Here is a 26,110-nt window from a genome sequence, read left to right as displayed (position 1 = left end):
AATAATAATAATGATGATGGCATTTATTAAGCGCTTACTATGTGCAAAGCACTGTTTTGAGCGCTGGGGAGGTCACAAGGTGATCAGGTTGTCCCACAGGGGGCTCACAGTCTTCATCCCCATTTTACAGATGAGGGAACTGAGGCCCAGAGAAGTTAAGTAGGTACAGGTTAATTAGGTTAGACACACTCCCTGTCCCGCATGGGGCTCCCAGTCTAAGTATCTCCATTGTACACTTGAGGAACCTGAGGCACAGAGAAGGTGAGTGACTTGCCCAGGATCACACAGCTAGCAATTGGCAGAGCCGGGACTAGAACCCAGGTCCCTCCGACTCCTCAGCCCGGGCTCTCTCCCCTAGGGCATGCCGCTTCTCATCTCCCCGTTTCCACGAGAAGGTGGTGACTGACATGGTCATCATCATCATCAATGGTATTTATTGAGCGCTTACTGTGCCCAGAGCACTGTACTAAGCGCTTGGGAAGTACAGATTGGCAACATATAGAGACAGTCCCTACCCAACAGTGGGCTCACAGTCTAAAAGGGGGAGACAGAGAACAAAACCAAACATACTAACAAAATAAAATAAATAGAATAGATATGTACAAGTAAAATAAATAAATCAATATGGTCAGAGACGGCTGACGTGGTTCCCTCCGGGTTGGAAATCCCGGGAGTTGGGGAGCAAGGCTACCAACTCTCTCGTAGTAAGTACTCGATAAATATCATCGAGTTTTTGAGAGGTCAAGGAGGGTTAGGATTCGATTCACTAAGAAGAAGGCGACTGTCTTTGGAGAGGGCCATCTCCGTGAAGTGAAGAGTTGGCAGAGGAAGATGATGTACAGAGTGAATGTAGGGGGAATCTCTTCTGGCCTTTTCCCCCCCTATTTTCCCTTCCCCACTGTAGCTCCTTAAGGGCAGGGCTTCGGTCTTCTGTTTTGTACCCCCTCAAGGACTCAATAGGGTACTTAGCGTTTTTTTGAGCACATGCCGAAATGCTATTAATGATTGTCTTTGGTGTTCAAAAATAACACTTTTTGATGGTATTTGTTCCAAGCGCTTACTATGTGCTAGGCACTGTTCTCAGTGCTGGGCTCTCTTCCAAATCATCATCATCATCATCAATCGTGTTTATTGAGCGCTTACTGTGTGCAGAGCACTGTACTAAGCGCTTGGGAAGTACAAGTTGGCAACATATAGAGACAGTCCCTACCCAACAGTGGGCTCACGTCATCCCCCGGGCCTGGAATGCCCTCCCTCTGCCCATCCGCCAAGCTAGCTCTCTTCCTCCCTTCAAGGCCCTGCTGAGAGCTCACCTCCTCCAGGAGGCCTTCCCAGACTGAGCCCCTTCCTTCCTTTCCCCCTCGTCCCCCTCTCCATCCCCCCATCTTACCTCCTTCCCTTCCCCACAGCACCTGTATATATGTATATATGGTTGTACATATTTATTACTCTATTTATTTATTTATTTATTTATTTTACTTGTACATATCTATCCTATTTATTTTATTTTGTTAGTATGTTTGGTTTTGTTCTCTGTCTTCCCCTTTTAGACTGTGAGCCCACTGTTGGGTAGGGACTGTCTCTATATGTTGCCAATCTGTACTTCCCAAGCGCTTAGTACAGTGCTCTGCACACAGTAAGCGCTCAATAAATACGATTGATGATGATGATGATAAAAGGGGGAGACAGAGAACAAAACCAAACATACTAACAAAATAAAATAAATAGAATAGATATGTACAAGTAAAATAAATAGAGTAACAAATATGTACAAACATATATACATATATACAGGTGCAGTGGGGAAGGGAAGGAGGTAAGATGGGGGGATGGAGAGGGGGACGAAACCAGCAATCTTTTGTTGTATATAGCGTGCTTTCTGTGGGCAAATCAGCAAGACCTCATTAGGAGATCAATCAACCCTATTTATTGAGTGCTTACAGTGTGCAGAATACTTTATTAAGCCCTTGGGAGAGTTCACCAGAACAGAATTGGTAGACATATCCCCTGCCCACTGGGAACTTCCAGTCTAGAGGGGGAGACAGACATTAAAATAAATGATGGATCGGTATATAAATAAGTGCCGTGGGGCTGAGGGAAGGGTGCATAAAGGGTACCAATCCAAGTACAAGACTAGGGGATAGTCAGATATGGGCCTTCTTGGGCTGCAAGATCAATTGGACTCTTAAGTTTATTCATTCATTCAGTCATATTTATTGAGTGCTTACTATGTGCAGAGCACTGCACTAAGCGCTTGGGAAGTACAAATCGGCAACATCTAGAGACGGTCCCTGTCCAACAACGGGCTCACAGTCCAGAAGGGGGAAACAGACAACAAAACAAAACAAGTAGACAGGTGTCAATACCATCAGAATAAATAGAACTATAGCTATATACACAAAGTTCACACGTACACACAGAAGTTCACAAAGAACAGTAGTATTTACTAAGCACCTCCTGTGTGCAAAGCGCTGCCCCGAGCCCTGGGGTAAAATACGCAGGTGAGAATTGGACCTGGAATTTCCCTAAACCCCAGGATATTCACAATCGAAGGGAGGGAGATTGATGAGGAGAAGCAGCGTGGCTCAGTGGAAAGAGCACGGGCTTTGGAGTCAGAGGTCATGGGTTCGAATCCCGACTCTGCCACATGTCTGTTGTGTGGCCTTGGGCAAGTCACTTAACTTCTCTGAGCCTCAGTTCCCTCATCTGGAAAATGGGGATTAAGACTGTGAGCCCCACGTGGGACAACTTAATCACCTTGTATCCCCCCAGCGCTTATGCACAGAGTAAGCGCTTAACAAATGCCGTCATCATCATTATCATCATGAGGAACACATAAGGAGAGATGACGTAATAAAAAACGCAAACAAATACAAAGATGGTAGTAGAAGTAGCAGCATTTATTGAGTGCCCACTTAGGGCAGGAGACTACTGAGTGCTTGGGAAATCTAGAATAATGAAGTAACGTCACTAGCTCCCTTCCTTCTTCATTTTTTTGCTTTCTTCTGCTGTCCCCTAGCTCTCTCTGCTCTCCTCTCAAGCTCACCCTACTTATAAATTGCTCCCGATTTTCTCATTTCCATCTCAGTGTCCGTGCCTTCCCCTGGACAGACTCCTTTCAGACCTCAGAATTGGTCACCATAGATCCTCACCTCACCGCCCTCAATAAATCACCTCCTCCAAGAGGCCTTCTCTGACTGATTTCCACTCCCTGGATCAAATCCGATTAGTCACCCTTGATGCTTATGAGGGTATTGGTTTATTTATTTGTACTTATTTAGTTGCTACCTGCATCAGGCCAGTGGCCGCCCTGCCTTCTTTAAGTTCCTGGCCAACTATTCGGATGGTTTCATCACTGTGTTGCAGCCGTGACCTTGGCATTTAAACCCACGGAGCTCCAAAGCTCACAGTCGTGGGGTCCGCATTTTATGTACAGTGCTCTGCACATAGTAAGCGCTCAATAAATACGATTGATGATGATTGATGATGACTAGATAAAATGCTTATTGCTTGTGTAAATGTGCAGAACGGAGTCAGAGGTCATGGGTTCAAATCCCGGCTCCGCCAACTGTCAGCTGTGTGACTTTGGGCAAGCCACTTCACTTCTCTGGGCCTCAGTTACCTCATCTGTAAAATGGGGATTAAGGCTGTGAGCCCCCCCGTGGGACAACCTGATCACCTTGTAACCTCCCTAGCGCTTAGAGCAGTGCTTTGCACATGGTAAGCGCTTAATAAATGCCATTATAAATAAATAAAAAGCTCTGAGGAACAAGTTTCTTTTTACACAGACATGGTGAATTGGAGACTGCCCAGAGAGCAAGCTGTTTTTGCAGTAACTCAGCTGTGTTTTGCATTAAAGCTGTCACAGTTTTTGCGACTAAAATAATAATAATAATAATGATGGCATTTGCTAAGCGCTTACTATGTGCAGAGCACTGTTCTAAGCGTTGGGGGGATACAAGGTGGTCAGGTTGTCCCACGTGGGGCTCACAATTTGACAGATGAGGTAACTGAGGCTCAGAGAAGTTAAGTGACTTGCCCACGGTCACACAGCAGACATGTGGCAGAGCCGGGATTCGAACCCACAACCTCTGACTCCCAAGCCTGGGCTCTTTCCACTGAGCCACGCTAACGCTTTCCCAATCCGCCTCCACCTCTAGCGGAAACTCACCGCTGGATTCAAGGCTCTCAGTCCGCTCTCTCCCCCAATCAATCAATCAATCAATCGTATTTATTGAGCGCTTACTGTGTGCAGAGCACTGTGCTCCTCCTCTCCCGCTATAACCTAGTCCGCAAACTTCACTTCAGGGGTGGCTATTGGGATTGGAGATCAGTCAGAGAAGACCTCCTGGAGGAGGTGCTTAATTGAGGGCGGTGAAGCGAGTCCCTTTGAGACTGTGAGCCCACTGTTGGGTAGGGACTGTCTCTATATGTTGCCATATTTGTCCTTCCCAAGCGTGTAGTACAGTGCTCTGCTCATAGTAAGCACTCAATAAATACGATTGATGATGATGAGAGAGGATTTTTGTTGGGCAATTCTGAGGTCTGGAAGGAGTCTGCCCAGTCTGCACGAACATTGAGATGGAAATGGGAAAATCGGGAGCAAGTTATAGGTAGGGTGCGATTGACTGCAGAGGGTGAGCTAGGGGATAGCAGGAGAAGAAAGTAGAAAATTAAGTAGGGAGACAGCTAGTCACGTTTTTGTCGTTCAGCAGGGGCTACATAATGTAGTGACTTTTTGTGTACAAGAATTCAAGAAGTGTAGTGAGGGGGAAAAAAACTGGCGGGACAGAGAGACAAACACAGTGAACGATAAAACAAGTCAGAGGCCACCAGGGTTGGATTGGAAGGGGCCAGCAAGCTAGGGATACCTCTCCTTGTCCCTGTCGTCCCCCTCCTCATCCCCTCCCCATAGCACCTGTATATATGTTTGTACAGATTTATTACTCTATTTTACTTGTACATGTTTATTCTATTTATTTTATTTTGTTAATACGTTTGGTTTTGTTGTCTGTCTCCCCCTTCTAGACTGTGAGCCCGTTGTTGGGTAGGGACCATTTCTATATGTTGCCAACTTGGACTTCCCAAGCGCTCAGTCCAGTGCTCTGCCCACAGTAAGCGCTCAATAAATTCGATTGAATGAATGTACAGTAAATGTTGTAATAATAATAATGGTATTTAAGTGCATACTGTGTGCCAGGCACTGTGCTAAGCACGGGGGTGGATGCAGGCAAATCAAGTTGGACCCAGTCCCTGTCCCATGTGGGGCTCACAGTCTCAATCCCCATTTTGCAGGTGAGGTAACTGAGGCACAGAGAAGTGAAGTGACTTGCCCAGGGTCACCCAGCAGACAGGTGGCAGAGCCGGGATTAGAACCCAGGACCTTCTGACTCCCAGCCCCATGCTCTATCCGTGTGCTGCTTCCCCTTAAACATTCTATACCGTTTTTGTAATATTTTGTATTTTTGTTTTGCAACTTGGGTCATAGCTTGGCTTGGGCCCGGAAGCCAGAGAACCTGGATTCTAATCCCAGCTCTGCCATGTGCGTGGGACAGATCACTTCCCTTCCCTGTGCTTCAATTTCCTCATCTGTAAAATGGGGATTAAATACCTGTTCCCTTTCTTGGATTGTGAGCCCCATGCGGGACAGGGCCTGTGTCCGACCCAACCGATTTGCATTTACCCAGCACTGAGAACAGTACTTGACACATAGTAAGGGTTTAACAAATACCGTAATTTTTATTTCGGTCTGCAGACCTTCCCCCAAAAATGAAAAGTAAGAAACAAAAACAAAAAATAATGCCTAGAGACCTGCACCGCTGGTCTGGAGGCCTAGTAGAAAGAGTGTGGGCCTGGGAGTAAAAGGACGTGAGTTCTAATCTTGCTCCCCACCCTGTCTGTTGTGTGACCTTGGACAAGTCACTTAACTTCTCTGTCCTTCGGTATCATCATTTGTAAAATAGGGATTCAATACCTGTTCTCCCTCCAACTGTGAACCTCATAATAATAATAATGGCATTTATTAAGCGCTTGCTACAGTAACAGGGACTTAGAACAGTGTTTTGCACATAGTAAGTGCTTAATAAATGCCATTATAATAATAAATGTAAATTATAAATATAATTATTTATAATTATTTAATTATAAAATATAATAAATATAATTATTATTATAATGGCATTTATTAAGCACTTACTACAGTAACAGGGACTTAGAACAGTGCTTTGCACATAGTAAGTGCTTAATAAATGCCATTATTATTATTATTATTATTACTACTATGTGCAAAGCACTGTTCTAAGCACTGGGGAGGTTACAAGGTGATCAGGTTGTCTACGGGGGGGGCTCACAGTCTTCATCCCTATTTTACAGATGAGGGAACTGAGGCCCAGAGAAGTTACGTGACTTGCCCAAAGTCACCCAGCTGACAATTGGGAGAGTCAGGATTTGAACCCATGACCTCTGACTCCAAAGCCCGAGCTCTTTCCACTGCTGCTTCTGTGAGACAGGGACTGTGTCCACCCTTGCCTCTATCCCAGCGTTGGATGTAGTGCTTGGCAATCGGTTGGGTTCATCAGTCAGTGGTGTTTATTGAGCGCTTATTGTATGCAGAGTGCTGTACTAAGCGCTGGGGAGAACACAATGCAACAGAATTGGTAAAGGCGTCCCTGCCCATCAAGAGCAGTTTACAGCCTAAAGGTACAAAGCATGCTTAACATAATTAAGTACTATAAATAACCAGTTCAGAGGCTAAAGTTCTGTCTAATTAGACCAAATTAATAAATGCAGCTCCAGGAAGAGGAGCCCTCCCCTCTTGGACTGCAAAATATTCAGTTGTTATCTACAAACACAGCCCCAGGTTATAGCTCCTATGAATATCTTTTTGTTTTCAGCTTGACTGTCCCTGAATGTAGGATTCAAGCAAAATTGTAGCTGATCTTTGAATAGTTTGTACTTCCCAAGCGCTTAGTCCAGTTCTCTGCACACAGCGCTCAAAAAATACGATTGAATGAATGAATGAACGGTGTACATTTTTGATAATTTCCTGTAGTTTTAAAAAAAGCAAAAGCCCATGCAGAAGACCGTTTCAACACCGAGATAAACAGCTGGTGTAAATCATCATCATCAATCGTATGTATTGAGCGCTTACTATGTGCAGAGCACTGTACTAAGCGCTTGGGAACTACAAATTGGCAACATATAGAGACAGTCCCTACCCAACAGTGGGCTCACAGTCTAAAAATGTAAATAAGTGTAAATAATATTCGTTTTCCCGGGTATCATTGTACAAGTTAACTGTGTTTTAAAAAAAACTACTCTTCTGCTCAGAAGTTAGCATCCAGACTTTATCAGAAAGTTATAATATGGGAAAGTATGTTTTTCTCCGACTTTGGGTCGTTTTGTTGAACTTCCAGTGTTTGAAATTTAAAGAAATCTCAAAGGATTTGCTTAGCTGCAGTGCCTCTGGTCCATGAGGAGATACAAAGTTATCTAGAGACATTGGAGAGCAGATTATTATGGCTCCTAGGGTTCCCTAGGAAAGAAATGTGAGCATTCTGTTCCTCCGGTCTTCTTGGAAGAATAGTATCTTCATTGTGTTTTCCCCTAATTTAATTCTTTGGATTGCAGACCTGAAGGATAAGAACAGTACAGTGGTTTGAAATTACCTCCGCAAATCAGGAGAGTCAGGCAGAGTTAGCCAATTTTGCACATGTCGTTAACAGCTCGGGGAGAGGAAAAAGAATAAAAACACAATTTTAAAAGCCTCATCGGCAAACGTGTTGCTCCCCTTTTTGGAAGTAATATGACATTTTCAGTTATGGAAAGAGAAAAGTAAATACGATTGTCATTTTGGCACGGAGTATTTTAATTACATGGCATATTCTGTGTCATTTAAATTTCAAAACAGGTCCATAAATATTGTGGGTTACAGGTAGCTTCTTAACTAAGTTGGTTATCGTTTCTTCTTTCTGCAAGATCGAAAAGGCCAAGCCCATTAAATGTGGAACTTTTGGTGCGACGTCACTACAGCAAAGATACCTCGCTACAGGGGATTTTGATGGAAACCTTCATATATGGTAAGAACAGTTAATCTGTGTTTAGACAGATGGGATAAGACGTTCTTTGATCTCCCAATCATTCTTCCCGTGGAAGGGAACACTCATTTTAAAAATACATCCTTTCTTGTTCAGTTCTAGCAGGTTTTAAGATGAGACATGATTTTCGACACCTATTTTTGGAATTTATATTAAGATGAGGGATAAGAAGATGGCTGCATATTTTCTTGAGCTACTTGAAACATTATCAACCGACCGTTTGAGAGTACCTAGATTAATCAATTCATTTTCATGTCACCATCCAGCACTGATGGGTTAAGAAATGTTATATGTATTTATAACTAAAGTTACCTTTTCAGTTATAGAGAAGCGGCACGACCTGATGGATAGAGAGCAGGTCTGGGGGTCAGAAGGACCTGGCTTCTAATCCTAGATTCACCACTTGTCTGCTGTGTGACCTTGGCCAAGTCACTTCACTTCTCTATGTCTCAGTCACCTCAACTGTAAAATGGGGAATAAGATCGTGAGCCCCATATGTCCAACCTGATTAACTTGTTCTACCGTAGCGCTTAGTACAGTGCCTGGCACAGAGTTAGCACTTAACAAATACCATTTAAAAAAAAAAACCTGCAGGTGTCTCTTTTAGAGAATACCATTTGGAGAGGAGGGAAATCAGCTGAAGAACTAAAACGTCACATAGAGCAAACTGCAAAAGTAAACAGTGCCTTTTCATTGACGATAACCATCAGCCAGAGACCACAGATACCAGAGGAAAGACTCCAGTGGTCTAGTTAGTGACCGTGGACGGAAAACTACAGTGAGTTCTGTGAATTCTTGACTTTTCCTGGATACCCGTATTGACGTGAACTGAAAACTACAGTGAGTTCTGTGAATTCTTGACTTTTCCTGGATACCCGTATTGACGTGAACTGAAAACTACAGTGAGTTCTGTGAATTCTGACTTTTCCTGGATACCCGTATTGACGTGATCTGCTCTGCTGTGACTCCTGGTTGGCATTAGCGACCTCCCATTTTTAGATCATCATCATCATCATCAATCGTATTTATTGAGCGCTTACTGTGTGCAGAGCACTGTACTAAGCGCGTGGGAAGTACAAATTGGCAACATATACAGTCCCTACCCAACAGTGGGCTCACAGTCTAAAAGGGGAGACAGAGAACAAAACCAAACATACTAACAAAATAAAATAAATAGAATAGATATGTACAAGTAAAATAAATAAATAAATAGAGTAATAAATATGTACAAACATATATACATAGATGAAAGTGACTTGGCTGTAACCAATTTCTAGATGCCCAGAAGGAAATGGGGTACTACTACCCAATATCAGTTCTCGAATCTGTGAAGCCCACTTGGTTTTCCAAAGTGCTTTTACATTACTTTTCTCAGGTGCAGAAGGGCATTTGTTATTCCCTTTTTTCCGATAACAACAACTGTGGTGTTTGTTAAGCATTTACTACATGCTAAGCCCTGTTCCAAGCGCTAAGGTAAATACAAGATAATCAGGCCCCGTCTGGGGCAAACGGTTTATATAGGGGGAAGAACAGTTATTGAAACCTCATTTTGCAGGCGAGGGACCTGAGGCGTAGAGAAGTTAAGTGACTTGCCCGCGGTCACATGGTGGCAAGTGGCAGAGGCAGAGATTAGAACCCAGGTCCTCTGACTCCAAGGCAGGTGGTCTTTCATCATCAATCATATTTATTGAGCGCTTACTGTGTGCAGAGCACTGTACTAAGCGCTTCCATGAGGTCCATGTGGTCTTTCCATGAGACCACACCGCTTCTCTGCTCCCGATGAGGAAACCGAAGCCCAGAGAGGTTAAGTGACTTGCCCCGGGCCCCCCAGCAGGCCAGCGACAGAGCCAAACTTAGGGGCCTATGCGAACCAGCCCCCGGCCAAGGGGGTTTCCTGTTTCTAAGACCCTTGCTCTTTCCAGCACATCACACTGCCAAGGGGGTTTCCCGTTTCTCAGACCCTCGCTCTTTCCAGTACAGCACACTGCCCTCCTTTACCGTTTCGTTCTGCTTCTTGACTGAAACAACACACTTTTCAGAGTCCAGAAATACTAACCATCCGCGGGCAGTCATGGTTCGTCACCGTCCCCCAAATCAAACTCACGTACGACTGAGAAGTAGAAGGTGGAAGAGAGACTACAACCCTCTTCAGAGCCCTCTTAAAGGTCCATGTTCCCCAACTACACCCCGAGTCACACTTTCTAATCCCCACCACCAACACCTCAGTAAATAATAATAATAATGATGGTATTTGTTAAGCGCTTACTATGTGCAGAGCACTGTACTAAGCGCTTGGGAAGTACAAGGTGGTAACGTATAGAGACGGTTCTTTACTGATACCCTTCTTCAGCCTCTAGAAATGGCGTGTGGTGACTGGATGGAGGTGGATTAAAAATTTAAGTTGGGCGTCAGAGGGACCTCGGTTCTAATCTCAGCCCTACCACGTGTCTGCTAGGTGACCTTGGGCAGGCCTCTTTACTTCTCTGGGCCTCAGTCACCTTACCTGTAAAATGGGGTTAAAACTGTGAGCCCCGTGTGGGACACGGACTGTGTCCAACCTTGTTAGTTTGTATCTGCCCCAGCACTTTGTACAGTGTCTAGCACGTAGGAAGCGCTTAACAAATACCATCCAAAAGAAAAAGGAGTTATCAGAAATTCCTCCTGACAGTAAATAGATATTTTCATTCCTCATGGCAGAAAATCTCCTATCAGTCTCAGTATCAAAATAAACTTCCGTCTTTACTGGATCCCTCCTCTGTCTGCTTCCCTCCATCCACACTTTTCCCCTAGATCTTTAAAGGTCTTAAGTGTATTTGGGTTCGAGGTAAAATTTTCCTAGTTATCCAAAAAGGGATCAGAGGTAAACCCCTAAAGTCCCCTAAAGGCGATAGGCATTGTAAGTGAAATGTTTAACTTTTACTGTGAAGATTTCATTAGAAAAATGTCTCATGAAGGTAGAATCCAGTACGGTTTTGTTTCGGGCTTACGTAATAGATCATTTCCTTCCTAAATTCTAGTGGTGGACCCAGTCATTTGGGACATGTCGTCCTGATGGTTCTTTTCTGTCGTGTAGGAATTTGGAAGCTCCCGAGATCCCAGTGTACGCCGTGAAGGGCCACAAGGAAATCATCAATACTATAGACGGTGTAGGTGGTTTAGGGATCGGGGAAGGAGCACCGGAGATTGTAACCGGCAGCCGAGATGGTGAGTCAGCCCTGCTGTGTGGCTCTTTGGTTTTTCCCAAGAAAACGTACATTCAATTCTACCCTGTGGGCTCTGAAAAATCCACCTTCATCCGTCAGCATCTTCCTTGTCGGTACGTGCTGGGCAGTCACGTGATGTGGAAGTTAGCTTGCTGGGTATTTTGGTTAGTGGCAGAGCGCTTGCTATTTCAGTTTGGGCTGGCCAAGTCAGACCTGTGGTTTCCTGTGGGGTTTGCAGACTTCTGAAAGCTAGCTGCAGGTTTTTGAAACAGCTGCCAATTATAACGTGGGTGGTGGCGTCGCTGTTTCTTCTTTTCATTCCAAAGCAAATTTCGGCCTTGTGAAAACTTCCAGGTCGACGGCTAGTCGAGATCGAAATTTCGCCCTTCCGTCGTGTAGCGGACTTCCAACAGGGTGAGCCTCGGCGCCCTGCGCCTCAGCCTCATGGAGAGTAACAGAGGGACGGACTACGGCTTGCTTCTCTGCAGGGCAGTGTCACTCTAGGAATAGGGATAAGAGTCCTGTGTACCTTAATGAGAATTTTTGCATGGGTTGCTACTGGCTGAGAGCAAAAAAAAACGGAAACGTCATCGTCTGGCCAGTTTTTGGAGCCGATGTTTAACATGGCAGCCCTTCACTGCCCTCCGATGTGCGGTGGAGCCATCTGTTCAATATCAGAGGTGATGAGTCAGTTTTTGGCCAGTCCCTTCTTCTGCTGGCCTCTTGGCCATTTCCCTGCGTTGAGTGGCTCCCCAGACGGAGGGCCAGAAAATGAAATTCTTACGCTAATCAAAAATCCGCTACTTCGGTCCCAAACAGTATGTGGTGGTCAAAAATCACGTGAAGTACTTCCGTGCATGTACAAAACGTCGGTGGCAAGTGGGTGAAGGGGGGAAATAATCAAAAGAATACCCCGATGGCGCGCTCAAAATCGTCGGGGAGGGACAAGGTGATCTGCATAAGCGGTAAGGATAGAATAAAGAAAGGTTAGAATTTTAAATGGGGTAGGACTGTGCTGACCAAGCGAATCGCATCTACTGTAGTTGATTTAAGAGTGATTAATTAGATGTTCGGTTCATCAGTTCATTTAGAAAGCAAATTACACATTATTATCTGGGCTGTTTCTCTTTCTGTTAAGTGCATTCAGCCGTTTAATTGCAAGTATCTTTAAATATTGCAGAGTGTGGAACCGTACCGTGGAACCAGTAGATGTTCTCCCCCTTCTAGACTGTGAGCCCACTGTCGGGTAGGGACCGTCTCTATATGTTGCCAACTTGTACTTCTCAAGCACTTAGTACAGTGCTCTGCACACAGTAAGCGCTCAATAAATATGATTGAATGAATGAATGACTGTTCAGGAACTGGTTTTAAAATGGTGAAAAGAGAATGCATAGGTTATTGGAAAACATAGCATGGACTTTGTTACTTCATTGCAGGAACTGTGAAAGTATGGGATCCCAGACAAAAAGACACTCCTGTGGCTAATATGGAACCGGTACAAGGAGAAAGCAAGAGAGACTGTTGGACTGTGGCATTTGGTAAGTGTCTGATGAATTTGGGGTTTTTTAAGTCTTGGGTTAAAGATACAGCACAATCTGACTTTTGGGGAATTCGTATTACTCTAGCTGATTGTCATTGAAATTGGAGATATTATGCCCCTGTTTGGTTGGCAGGTTCAGCTGTAACAATAGCAATGTAAGTCAGATTTATATCAAAGTTACACCCCCAAGACCCCAAAACTCAAATTGGGGTCCCCCTGGGAAAGATCTTCTATAGAAATCTGATTCATGTAAACTCGTTAAGGGCAGGGAACATGTTTGCTAATTCTGCTGGACTGTACTGTCCCAAGTGCGTAGTACAATGGTCTGCACATTGTAGGTTGGATTGTGGCTGTAATAATAATAATAATAATAATAATGGCATTTATTGAGCACTTACCATGTGCAAAGCACTGTTCTAAGCACTGGGGAGGTTACAAGGTGATCAGGTTGCCCCACGGGGGGCTCACAGTCTTAATCCCCACTTTACCGATGAGGTAACTGAGGCACAGAGAAGTTAAGTGACTTGCCCGAAGTCACACAGCTGACAATTGGAGGAACCGGGATTTGAACCCATGACCTCTGACTCCAAAGCCCGGGCTCTTTCCACTGAGCCAATTGGGCCCAGAGCAACATGCTAACCCTGACTGGTTTTCAACAGTTCCATTAGCGGGTTTTCCCCCTCTGCCCTGTCAGCTCCCAACCCCAGTTCCAACCGTCAGAGCGGCTTTAAAACTAATCCCATGAATTTGCAGAGTGCTTTTATTTTACCAAAGCACGGTCACCTTACTTATATAATAAAAACAGTTTAATATTCAATAATCCTTGTTATTATTGTGTTTATCAAACTCTTACCATGTGCGCCAAACACTGGAATCGATACAAGATAATCGGGCTGGACACAGCCCCTGTCCCACAAGGGGCTCACAGTCTATTTAGGAGGGAGAGCAGGCCTTTTAACCCCCATTTTCCAGATGAATCCCCATTTCACTTTGTACATCATCTCTGTAGGTAGGGAGAAGCAGGTAAAATTGTCCGTGTTTTATGAACTTGGGCCCAGAGAGGTTAAGAGTCCTGTTTAACATCACACTGCTTGCCAGTGGCGGAGTTTAAATAGAGCCAGAATGCCTGACTTCGAAGCCCTTTCTCTGGCCACCGAGGCCTATGCTCTTTCCCCTAGGTCTCCCTGCTTCTCACTTGTGCCCGTCTCTTTTACCGATTTTCTGGCCAATCTGTCAGCCACCCTTTTCTCCAAGCCGTCCACATCCATACCGCATTGCCTGAGGTTACATTTTCATGTCCCTTCCTGATGACCACCTGTCACCTATGATTCTGTAGCTGGGCAGCTTGTCACCTTCAAGAACGAATTATACGTGTGTTCTTTTTTATCACCTGAAACACCGCTTCTCTTTACTTCTAGGCAACGCTTACAATCAAGAGGAGCGGGTCGTATGTGCCGGCTATGACAACGGAGATATTAAACTCTTCGATCTTAGAAATATGTCCCTACGGTGGGAGACAAACATTAAAAATGGGGTAACGCGCAGTACAATCATAATAATAATAGCCGTCTGAGTATGTTTAGTTTCTATAATTTCTCTAGCGGTCGTTTTTTGTTAAATTACGGTTGGGCAAAATAAAATTTTGGTGTCTGTTAAGCGCTTACTCTGTGCCAGGCACTGTACTAAGATGCTGGGGTGGACTCAGCGCTTAGTGTAATGCCTGGCAGAGAGGAAGCGCTTAAAAAATACCGTCATTATCATTATTAAATCGGGTCCTTGTCCCACATGAGGCTCACAGGCTTTATCCCCGATGAGGTAGCCGAGGCACAGATTGCCCAAGGCCACACGGCAGACAAGTGACGGAGCCAGGATTAGAACCCATGACCTTCTGGTTCCCAGACCCTTGCGCTAAAGCTAGATCAGGGTAGCTAAATCTGCCTTCTGTGGCTAGCTAGCCAACTGTCCCCAAGCCCTCCCGTCCTCAGCCCACTCACCGTAAGCAGGCAGGGCCACCAGGAGTCATCGAGCTTCCACTTAAAGTGCTTTTTTTATCTTCAGTACCGTGTAAATGAGATGATTTGGGCGTAGGTGGTATTCCGGGGGTGAGTGTCTCTGCGAGCGTTCGTGGGGAGGAGGCGTGACAGTGACGCACGCACACGGCGAATGCAGAGGAAGGAGTCGGGGTAGGCGCCAGTGGAGGTGATGAGTAGTGACGGTCTTGCTAAACTCAAGTTGTCATTCCGAATTGACAACGTAAACAACAAAAGTAATTTCAAGGTTGAACGAGCACTCGATAATCTCGCTACGTGGGAAGTGTCTGTTGCGTTAAAAAAAAATTTTTTTTTCCCACTTTGCGCTATCAAATTTGGGGGATTGCATCTTAAATCCAGAGGGTCGTCTTGTTTCGGAGACAAGTGGGAGTAAGTAAGGTAGTGACGTGCCTGGCCCCGTAGCCACAGCAAAACTGGAAGTTAATCTGATCAAAGAAAGTAATCTCTTCTATGTCCAGAAAGTCAAAAGGTGCTTTCAGAATTTTAAACAATTTTACGGTATTTAGTTCTCAAGCATCAAATGAGTACGTAACAGGGATGTTCGTATCAAAATGAGACTGTTGATTTACAAAGCACACTGTGAGGAAAAATGCGGAAGAAAGTTAAGGAAGTGAAAGATGTTCGTTGGTTCGTAAATGACACGTATTCTATTTTTTCCAGGTATGTAGTGTAGAGTTTGACAGGAAAGACATAAATATGAATAAATTAGTAGCCACATCACTGGAAGGAAAATTCCACGTGTTTGACTTAAGAACCCAGCATCCCACCAAAGGCTTTGCCTCTGTTTCAGAAAAGGTACGGAATCGGGTAGAAACTTCTGTAGTAGAAATGTAATGGTTTCTTGCATTTTGGGCTCTATGAGATTCAGATAAATTATGTTTACGGTAATGTCTGTCTCCTCCTTTAGACTCTAAACTCATTGTGGGCGGGGAACATATCTACTAATGCTCTTATATTATACTCTCCCAAGTTCAGGGTTCTGGACACAGTAAGCGCTCAATAAATGTGAGTCATTGTGATAGATACAGAATAAAGACTAGTTTTTAGCAGCCAGCTCTTAAACTGTTCCTTATCCTTGGGCACTCGACAGTTAGAGTCACCATTGTCTAATTTCTTTACACGAGACAGCCTAGACATAAATTTGCAAATTCCCAGGTAGTCTTTTGTCAGAGTGGAACAAGTTGTATAAAAGAAACTGCCTAAAGTGTTAACAAATTAATCGTCCAGTGACTGGTCCAGTAAGCTCTAATTGTAAAAAAAAAAAAAAACCCAAAAAACCCACTTCAGCCCTTAACACCTAATCTGAGCCAGATGCCCAGCTTTAACTTTGTTGAGAGGTTGATTGTGAGTTTTGGAAAAATTGATGATTGGGCTTTAAGTGTACAGTTTCAAGCAAACAGATTGTGAGCCCGTTGTTGGGTAGGGACCGGCTCTATATGTTGCCGACTTGTACTTCCCAAGCACTTAGTACAGTGCCCTGCACACAGTAAGTGCTCAATAAATACGATTAATACATGCCATTCTTATTATTATAAATACCATTGATTAATTGATTGATTTTGGGCAACTACTGCTCTGAAAAAAGGAAAGTCCCCATGCGTAGATACCTAGCATATGCATATCCAGAAAACTGGGTTACCAAATTTTTGGTTGTGATAACCATTTAGAGGGGTGTGCTGTCTGTATTCAAATCACTATGTTTATATGTTTGTGCATATTTATTACTCATTTATTTTACTTGTACATATTTATTCTATTTATTTTATTTTGTTAACATGTTTTGTTTTGTTGTCTGTCTCCCCCTTCTAGTCTGTGAGCCCGCTGTCGGGTAGGGACCGTCTCTGTATGTTGCCGACTTGGACTTCTCAAGCGCTTAGTACAGTGCTCTGCACACAGTAAGCGCTCAATAAATATGATTGAATGAATTGGTCTCCCACTCCTTACTGTCCACTGAAAAATGAGGAGGTGCTGAACTTACTGGAGTTTATTGGAGGGGAGTACACTGGATTTAAAGAGGTGCCACTTTTATTTCTTGTACATGTCTGTGCACTCGAGATTCCAGCAGCTGGTTTCCAACTGTGCCCAGTGAAGGGAGATGGTCTCAAGCCATTCCGCCTTCTAGGAATCCTGGGCTACAACAGCTAGGACAGGGGAAAGGGAACCCATAGCAAGTGCCCAGGGGATAGTCTGCCACACCTTTCTGGCGTGACCGAGGGCACTACTGCTCATTTCTGTCCGTCTCCGGTTGTGCCCCAGGGCCCACGGCGGTGCTTCTTCTTGACTATGAGCCCACTGTTGGGTAGGGACTGTCTCGATATGTTGCCAACTTGTACTTCCCAAGCGCTTAGTACAGTGCTCTGCACACAGTAAGTGCTCAATAAATACAATTGATTGATTGATTGATCCCAGTTTGGAGCAGCCTCTCTGGAGAGTCACCCCGTCTTCCCGGGCTCTCCTCTTCACCGCCACCCCTCTAGGCAGTAAGTTCATCATGGGCGGGGAATGTTTCTGTTTATTACATCGCACTCTCCCGAGCGCTTAGTACAGCTCTCCGCACCCAGGAAGCGCTCAATAAATACGATTGACTGGCTGACCGTCAGCCAGGGCCACGTCTGGAACCCTAGGCACCAAATCGCCAACTCCCCCCATGCCCCTGCAGTTGGATTTGACAAGCGTTTTGTCTGCCAGTCACTGAGGAGGAGAATGGGCCCTGGGGAGTGTGGTAACAGCAGGGCAAATCAGGTTAGGGAATTATGCAGGCCTCTGCATTATGCGTCATCATCAAGAAACACGCCCATTTTTTGCCAAAGACAAGATGCTACAGGTATATGACAGGCTATCTTGAGATGAAATCGATTATTATCCATTTGAATCTTGTTGTTGTCCAGCTCAGATTGAATTTAGTTAGCGCCTATTTGGACAGCGGGCTGAGGCTGACTGTGCCTTGAAAGCCAGTGTTGCACACAAACTGCTGCAAGCAAACGTACTCTGCTGCAAATCCTTGCCTTCATCAAAGACTAATGGCTTCATCTAGCTAATGAATGTCTTCGGTAGATCGTTAGAGGTGTTTTCTCTTTTTTCCCCCTTGGCTTCTGCGCTTCAGTAATTGTGTTGACCGGTTTCACTTGTAGACTTTCCCCCCCTGTGGATTTGCTCAACATCAGGAGAGCAGTATTAAGTGTGCCAAGAGGAATTTAAGGTTCAGCACAAATTACAACGAGCTCCTCCAACCCTGTGTTCCAGGGTGCTTGTTGTGGTCGCGTCACAAAGGGGTACTCGGGATGCCACTATGACCACAGTTTGGAGGCTTCCTGTTCCCTAGGATCTGGAGAATTCTAGATCAATCAATTAATCAATCAATTGAGCAAGACAGTAAACCCTTGGATAATAATAATGGCATTTATTAAGCGCTGATGTGAGCTGGCTACATTTTTCCCAGACTCTCTGCTCTTGTAGATTAGAACTCCCCTCTGTGACACCTTCCTGAATGACCCTCATTCATTCAGTCGTATTTATTGAGCGCTTACTGCGTGCAGAGCACTGTGCTCAGCGCTTGGGAAGTACAAGTTGACCCTCCTTCTGTACAGGCTGTTCCTGGAAGTGCCAACAAGGTGTTAATTTTCTTCAGCAGGTAGCTCACCTTTCACTGTCTGCAGGTCCCCCTGGCTCTCAAAAGTCAGCAAGACCCTCCAGATTTGGAGTTTGAAATTTAAATTCGGTTAGGTGCACCTGCTTTGGCTGGAAAGAAATCTAGTTGATGGTTTTTTTTTTTCTCCATTTGTTGACACGGATCAGAAATTCTCTGGAGAAAATGCATTCTTGAGGAAATTCAAAATATCAATACTTGAAATGACCCTCTAAAATATTTAATAGTTAATGAAAGTGAAAGCGAAATAATCCTTGAGTATTTGAGTAAATCTATTTTGAACCTAATGGGCGACTTTGCGCTCCGTAAATTTGGGCGTTTTAAATTGTAGTACCCCTGAAACCTCTTCATTTGGGCTCAGCAGAGTTCAGATTTCTTCCGTGGTTCTTTAATTGTATTTTCTTGGTATTGTTTCAAGATTTCTTTTGGACTAGTTTCAGTTAAAGTCGGGTGGCCAACACAAAATGTGGGGTGGGGAGAGCCGGATAATATTATTTGCTTTCTTAAAGATGATTACCTTTGAATGATGAACGTCCATATTTGCATGTGTCCCTGTTCGTTGTATTGATTTGCATCCATTTCTGTGATTATTGATCTGAATTAGGCTCACAAATCTACCATATGGCAAGTTCGACACTTGCCCCAGAACAGAGAGATTTTTATGACGGCGGGAGGAGCCGGGGGCCTTCATCTCTGGAAATAGTAAGTTTTCTGCCAACGGACAGCATCTGTTTTTAGTGGACTTTTCCTCTGGAAAAAGAACTCACTTTGGAAAAGTTGCCTTTAGGTTTAAGGTACAAATAGGTACCTTCCTGTACTTGCCAGTGGAATTTGATGCCTTAGTAATTGTAATCATGGTACTCGTTAAGCACTTACTATGTGGCGAGCACTGTTCTATGCACTGGGGTAGATACCGTTTAATCAGGTCGGACGCAGCCCCTGTCCTACGTGGGACTCACAGTCGAAGTAGAAGGCAGTAAGATTTAATCCCCATTTTACTGATGGGGTAATTGAGGCCCCGAGAAGTTAAGTGACTTGCCCAAGGTCACACAGCAGGCATGTAGCCGAACTGGGATTAGAACCCAGGTCCTACTCCCAGGCCCGTGATCGTTTCACTAGGCCCCGCTGCTCCTCTTGACTTCAGCATAGTTTCAATGCATTTGTACCTTCCTTTACTTGCAGGTGGAATTTGATGTCTTAGTAATTATAGTCATGGTACTTGTTAAGCACTTACTATGTGGCGAGCACTGTTCTAAGTGCTCGCACACAGTAAGCGCTCAATAAATATGACTGAATGACTGAAACTTGTAAGAGAGAACAGACAAGCAGCATGGCGTAGTGGAGAGAACACAGCCCTGGGAGACAGAAGGTCATGGGTTCTAATCCAGACTCTGCCGCTTGTCTGCTGGGTGACCTTGGGCAAGTCACTCCACTTCTCTGTGCTTCAGTTCCCCCATCTGAGAAATGGGGATTGAGATTGTGAGCCCCACATGGGATTGTGTCCACCCCAGCGCTTAATGCAGTGCCTGGCACATACTAAGCGCTTAGGAAATCATCAATCGTATTTATTGAGCGCTTACTTTGTGCAGAGCACTGTACTAAGCGCTTGGGAAGTACAAATTGGCAACATATAGAGACAGTCCCTACCCAACAGTGGGCTCACAGTCTAAAAGGAAATACCATAATAATAATCGTAACATTAGTAGTAATAATAATAGTAATAAATTAGCCAGGTATTACTGCCTCTGAATTTTAAGTAATTATTTTACTCTCAAAATTCGCAGTTTTCTCGGTGGTGTCAACCGCAGAGAGGTTGGATCCAACTGCGTGTCATAGAACTAATTATCTACCTGTTCTTATAGCCATATGATCATGAAATAAGTAGATACATGTTCTAAAGACCCCAGAGGATCCTATGAAAACATTTCAATCGGATTTATTGGTCTGGTACCCGCCCCCGCCTCCCGCCAGTTGATCGTTGGAGATAATCAATTCATGGTATTTAATGAGTGTTTACTCTTCGCAGAGCACTGTACTAAGCACTTGGTTGAGTACGCTGTAACTGAGTTGGTAGACACAACAAGCTTATAGTCTTTTATATTGCAAATCTGGGGAGCGAGGCTGCCTTATCCAGACTTTTCCCCTCTGTTTCTGACTTCTCCGATGAGGCAGATTCATACCTTGCCCCACCAGAGCCGGGATTAGAACCCAGGTCCTTCTGTCTTCCAGCCCCGTGCGCTATCCACTAAGCCACGCATGGAGACGTGGAGGTAGTTCACAGCTCATAGGCATTTTTCCACGCCTTTCAGAGCCCTCCACTGTGAGCCCACTGTTGGGTAGGGACTGTCTCTATATGTTGCCAACTTGTACTTCCCAAGTGCTAGTACAGTGTTCTGCACATAGTAAGCGCTCAATAAATACGATTGATGATGATATAGTAAATTTGATCCACTTAGCTTCCAGTTTGATTTGCGAATCACTTCTCTCCCTTGGGTTGTAATACCCTTCATCAGAAAGAGCCTGTGAACCTTTCGGGCTCATCGATTCCTCCATTGGGCCCATAAAAATTTAATGGATCGGGTAGGATTAAAAAAAAAAATATGTGGACTCTCTGCATACTATACTTAACAGTCAATGCACTTGCTAATGGGCCTACAAAGAAGGAAGGTTTGCTTTTAACGATTTGTTCTTTCGAATGTTTTATCCCCCTTAAATCATACTGAGGAAAGATATTGGAAAGCACACGTTCAACTTGTGTACGACCCTAGAGGAATCACCTCCCCTCTTTAGGCCACCCGTAAAATGGAATAATACTCAGCACCCACAGAAGTAGTCTCAGGATCAATCGGTTAAATGTTGATGAAGAACTGGAGAAAAGGTTGGCTCCAAGTTCAAAGAATTAATATCAGGGAGATTTTTCTGTGTTAGTCTAGTTTTATGAGGGCCCGATTCTTTTAAACCAGGAATCGGGTCCTCTTAGAATTTTTCAGAAAGAGCAAATCCCAAATGCTCTTCTGTGCAAAATACCTAGGAATGATCTACAATTCCCAGAGGTACATTGTGAAAATAAAAATAGTAATGAACTCAAAATTTAGTGGTGTAGATCAGAGAGTGTTGCCGCGTACTCTCACTCATTCATCCAGTCGTATTTATTGAGCGCTTACTGTGTGCAGAGCCCTGTACTAAGCGCTTGGGAAGTACAAGTCGGCAACATAGAGAGACGGTGCTTAGTACAGTGCTCTGCACAGAGCGCTCAATAAATGCAGTTGATTGATTAATGTTTGCAGGGTTTTGAGGGCTAGGCTTTGTCAGGTACAAATTGATCCGGTCCCTGCTCTTCAGAGGGTTTCATACGAAAGCAGAAAATTCCCAGTTTAACATGACTCACTGGATCTGCAGTCTGAAGCAGCGTGGCTCAGTGGAAAGAGCACGGGCTTTGGAGTCAGAGGTCATGGGTTCGAATCCCGGCTCCGCCACATGTCTGCTGTGTGACCTTGGGCAAGTCACTTAACTTCTCTGAGCCTCAGTTCCCTCATCTGTAAAATGGGGATTAAGACTGTGAGCCCCCTGTGGGACAACCTGATTACCTTGTAACCTCCCCAGCGCTTAGAACAGTGCTTTGCACATAGTAAGCGCTTAATAAATCCCATCATTATTATTAAGTCTTGGTCTAGTATTTTTGGAATAGCTAATTTTCTTCAGAGTTCATCTAAGAGGTGAAAAGTAAATTTAGGGCATGATTCGGATGTGTTAAGTGAAGTGATCTTAGATGGCTGTGTAGTAAAATATTCAAATATTAAAGAGTTGGAAGCAACGTGATTGTGAAACAAAAAAGTTATTTACACTGCTGTATCAATTCTTTCACAAAAGAAAGTGTAGATGTAGGGATTTACACAAAGAGCCACATCATCAATCATATTTATTGAGGGCTTACTATGTGCAGAGCACTGTACTAAGCGCCACAGATTTGTTTGTTTTTGTTGTATGGTATTTGTTAAGCACCTCCTTAGTGCCAGACACTATACTGAGCTCTGGGGTAGATACAAATTAATCCAGTTGGACGCAGTCCATGTCCCACTTGGGGCTCACAGTCTCAATCCCCATTTTACAGATGAGAGAACTGAGGGAACAAAGATTTGCTCAGGGTCACCCAACAGATAAGTGGCAGAGTTGGGATGAGAATCCAGGCCTGTGCTCCGTCCACTAGGCCACGCTGCCTCAGTGCTTGGCACATAATACGCGCTGCACAAATACCATTATTATTATTATTAATAACAGGTAGCACTAGAGGTTTTTAGATTGATCCCTTTGGTCTTGTTTCAGCGAATACCCAATTCAGCGGTCCAAGAAGGATTCCGAGGGAGTGGAGATGGGCATTGCCGGGTCGGTCAGTCTCCTGCAGAACGTCACCTTGTCCACCCAGCCCATCTCTAGCCTTGACTGGAGTCCCGACAAAAGAGGGCTGTGTGTGTGCAGTGCCTTTGACCAGACGGTGCGAGTGCTGATAGTTACCAAGCTCAATAAGGTGTGACACGCGGTCCCGCCAACCGCCGGGAAGACCTCGGAAGGTGACGCTTCATCGGCCGCGGATCGGCTCGCTGAGTAAAAGCGGAACAAGGGTGACGCAAAGAGTGACGTCGCGTGCCTTTCCTTACAGCGCAAGCAAGTTAGGTGCATTTACCTGGATGAATACCGACTCGGCTGTTGGCAGGTTAGGGAAAATGGTCTCAGGAGCTAAGTGTATTTCTCTCTAATTTTTTTGATAGTGTAAACTTGAAAAATAAAGCAGTAGTTCAAAAGTTGCCTTTCACATTTGCGATGATTCTTCTAACTGAATTAGTTGAAGGAAGAAATTATTTCATTCTACTTAATCGAACTCCGCCGCCCCCCCCCCCCCAATTATTAGCCTAATTTTTAGCTAGCGTACATCTGTCAATAGAACCGACGACTGCGTAAAAGGGAATAACTTCAAACCTGAAACGGAAACATTTGATAGTAGCTCATTTGTCTTGCTGATAGAATTACATTTTAATTGTAGGGAAAATGTACGTATCTGAATTTCCTAGGATTGAATATCCTTACGATGTGTAGCAGTTGTACCTTGTTCTCAAAATCGATGGCCCAGATGGCAGAATTTACTGACGAATATGCAGGTGACGGAAAAGGCCGATGCGAGATCGGTGCATTCCTTCGTTAGGGGGATTCACCTCTGTTATTTCTGTTACTGTGTCCTTGGAAACACTATTTGACCCACGGAAAAAAGGGTGAATTTTACTGAGAGCTAAAACATTTCTGATACCAGGTTTTCAGGTGCGGGTTTTTCTATTCAGAAGTGGCTTCCTCTGAAAACGAGGGCCCTGTGATGGCGTTGAGCTGAATTTGTTCACTTCAAGCCCTGTGAGAGCTAAAGATTCAGTATCCTCTGGTGGAAAGCCATATATATCGCAGCCGTACTTGAAATACCAAAGGAAATCGATTTTTCTTTTCAGTGTAACTGCGAAAGCGTCACTGTTCCGTTTGCGGATAGTCCTCTTCCAAACTTAGTGATGTTTAATTTAAGGAGAACACGCATTGTCCCGCAGATTTCAAGAGGATCTGCTTTGAACTCCTGTGCATAGTACAGTGCTCTACACACAGAAAGCACTCAGTGAATACCATCAATAAATTGATTTCTGTGTGCCAAGCTATAGGGTCAATACAAGATCATTAGACTGAACAGCCCTGCCACGCATGGGGCTCACACTCTAAGAGGGAGGGAGAAAAGTTCATTGTACTATAAGCTCCTTGAGAACATGTTTACTAACTTAATTGTAATAATAATGATTGTGACATTTTTAAGCACTTACTGTGGGCCAAGCACTGTACCAACCGCTGGGATAAATACAAGATAATCAGGTCTCACATGGGACTCACGAGCTACATAGGAGGGAGAAGTATTGAATTCTCATTTTGCAGGTGAGGCCCAGAGAAGTTAAATGACTGGCCCAAGGTTGCAGAGCTGGGATTAGAACCCAGGTCAATCAATCACGCTTATTATATGGCAAGCACTTGGGCAGGTACAAGAGAGGTCAGATGCAATATAAATAAAGCTTAAGGCATAGAGGGAATAGGCATTTAATCCTCCCGCTTTACAGCTGAGGCTCAGAAAGGTAAGTGACTTGTCCAAGGTCACGCAACAGGTAATGGGCAGAGCTGGGAGTCGAACCCAAGTCTCCAGGTCGTCAAGAGTGCTGGACGGACCGTGGTCCGCTCCCAAAGACTTCATGTCCGAGGACCTGCACGCCGGAATTGACTGTGGTTCTAGTGGTTTGTGCGATGCCATTTCCATTCATTCATTCATTCAATCGTATTTATTGAGCGCTTACTGTGTGCAGAGCACTGGACTAAGCGCTTGGGAAGTGCAAGTTGGCAACATAGACGGTCATGACCCTCCAGGGTGGTGGATGCAGGGAGCAAGCGGACCGGCCCGGGGTTCCACAAAACGGTTGCGTCCTGAATGGAGAAAAGACAGAAGAAAGGAAATTTCAAGTTATACAACATTTGGATGGGGGAGTGTTGTTAAGGGGAGAGGGGATGCAGACTGAAGAGTTTATCAGGAGATTCCCGGAGGAAGTAAGTCCTGCAGGGATGGGGAGGAGGGAAGGGGGAAGGAAAATCTACACCCTCTGCCATTCAAAACACCCAACTGGGGAAGTTGCAGCTGAATCTGGCCTTCACCAAGTACCATATGTTGTTTGCCTTCACAATGACTGTTTCCTTTTTTAGAGGGTGATAATACTGGTAGCAATGAGGTAACATTGTGGAAGTAGAATGCCCTCAGTAAACAGCTTTGCATGTGTGCTCTTGAGAGGCAGAATGAAGAGGAAGGACTGAGGTGTGGCTTTTGGAGTCTCCATAAAGAGCATCTGCGGGCCCAGAGCCAGGTTTGGCTGCAATTCTTCCCTGGTCACAAAATCTTCTCCCTGCCAGAGATGACTCCCTAGACAGCTGCCGGGAAAGATGGCTTCAGGCCACGGGGAAGTGGTTGTTCTCCCTCAAGCCTTTGGAAAGGAAACCCCGACTAGCACCTTGGCAGCTGCTAAACTCAGATGTTCAGTAGCCACCGGGGAGCTGCTGCTTGTAGCTAGAGTTTCTCTTTTTTCCCCCGCTGACAAGTCGTTTAAGGCGGCTGGGACCAGAGCTAGTCGGGCCTGTTCTCTGGTTTCAGGCATGGCCGTGGCGATGGGTCATATAGGATGCTTTTGCCATAAAACAGGAATTTCAGGCTTGGAAGGGAGCCTGGGGGATGTGGGGGCAATGTTAGGTGTAGATACAGCTGTTTGGTGGGGGCAGAGGGGGAGTTTTTCTTGGCTAAGGGGTTTGCTCTCCTGCAGTTGACTTTTGGCATTTGTTAGACACCTCCTGGGTCCTTTGCCTTCCCCATCCGCACGCATTTGTTAAGCGCTTACTATGTGCCAAGCACTGTTCTAAGCGCTGGGGAGGTTACAAGGTGATCAGGTTGTCCCATGGGGGGCTCACAGTCTTCAGCCCCGTTTTGCAGATGAGGGAACTAAGGCACAGAGAAGTTAAGTGAC

General features: G+C 44.7%; 1 protein-coding gene across 1 annotated transcript in view; it reads left to right on the top strand.

The window, feature by feature from the left end:
- The window catches only part of WDR92 (WD repeat domain 92), a 30,633-nt gene extending 7,287 nt beyond the window's left edge, over nucleotides 1–23,346 (top strand). Inside the window, exons 2-8 of the mRNA XM_038751861.1 lie at nucleotides 7,978–8,078; nucleotides 11,170–11,300; nucleotides 12,736–12,837; nucleotides 14,258–14,373; nucleotides 15,551–15,685; nucleotides 19,141–19,238; nucleotides 22,860–23,346. Coding sequence (XP_038607789.1) covers nucleotides 7,978–8,078; nucleotides 11,170–11,300; nucleotides 12,736–12,837; nucleotides 14,258–14,373; nucleotides 15,551–15,685; nucleotides 19,141–19,238; nucleotides 22,860–23,067 — 891 coding nt within the window. The 3' untranslated portion in view covers nucleotides 23,068–23,346. The remainder of the gene's footprint in view (nucleotides 1–7,977; nucleotides 8,079–11,169; nucleotides 11,301–12,735; nucleotides 12,838–14,257; nucleotides 14,374–15,550; nucleotides 15,686–19,140; nucleotides 19,239–22,859) is intronic.
- The last annotated feature ends 2,764 nt before the right edge of the window (nucleotides 23,347–26,110 follow it).

The sequence above is a fragment of the Tachyglossus aculeatus genome, chromosome 9 (genome assembly GCF_015852505.1).
Source record: "Tachyglossus aculeatus isolate mTacAcu1 chromosome 9, mTacAcu1.pri, whole genome shotgun sequence".
Lineage (NCBI taxonomy): Eukaryota > Metazoa > Chordata > Mammalia > Monotremata > Tachyglossidae > Tachyglossus > Tachyglossus aculeatus.
This window is presented reverse-complemented; position numbering and strand designations above follow the sequence as displayed.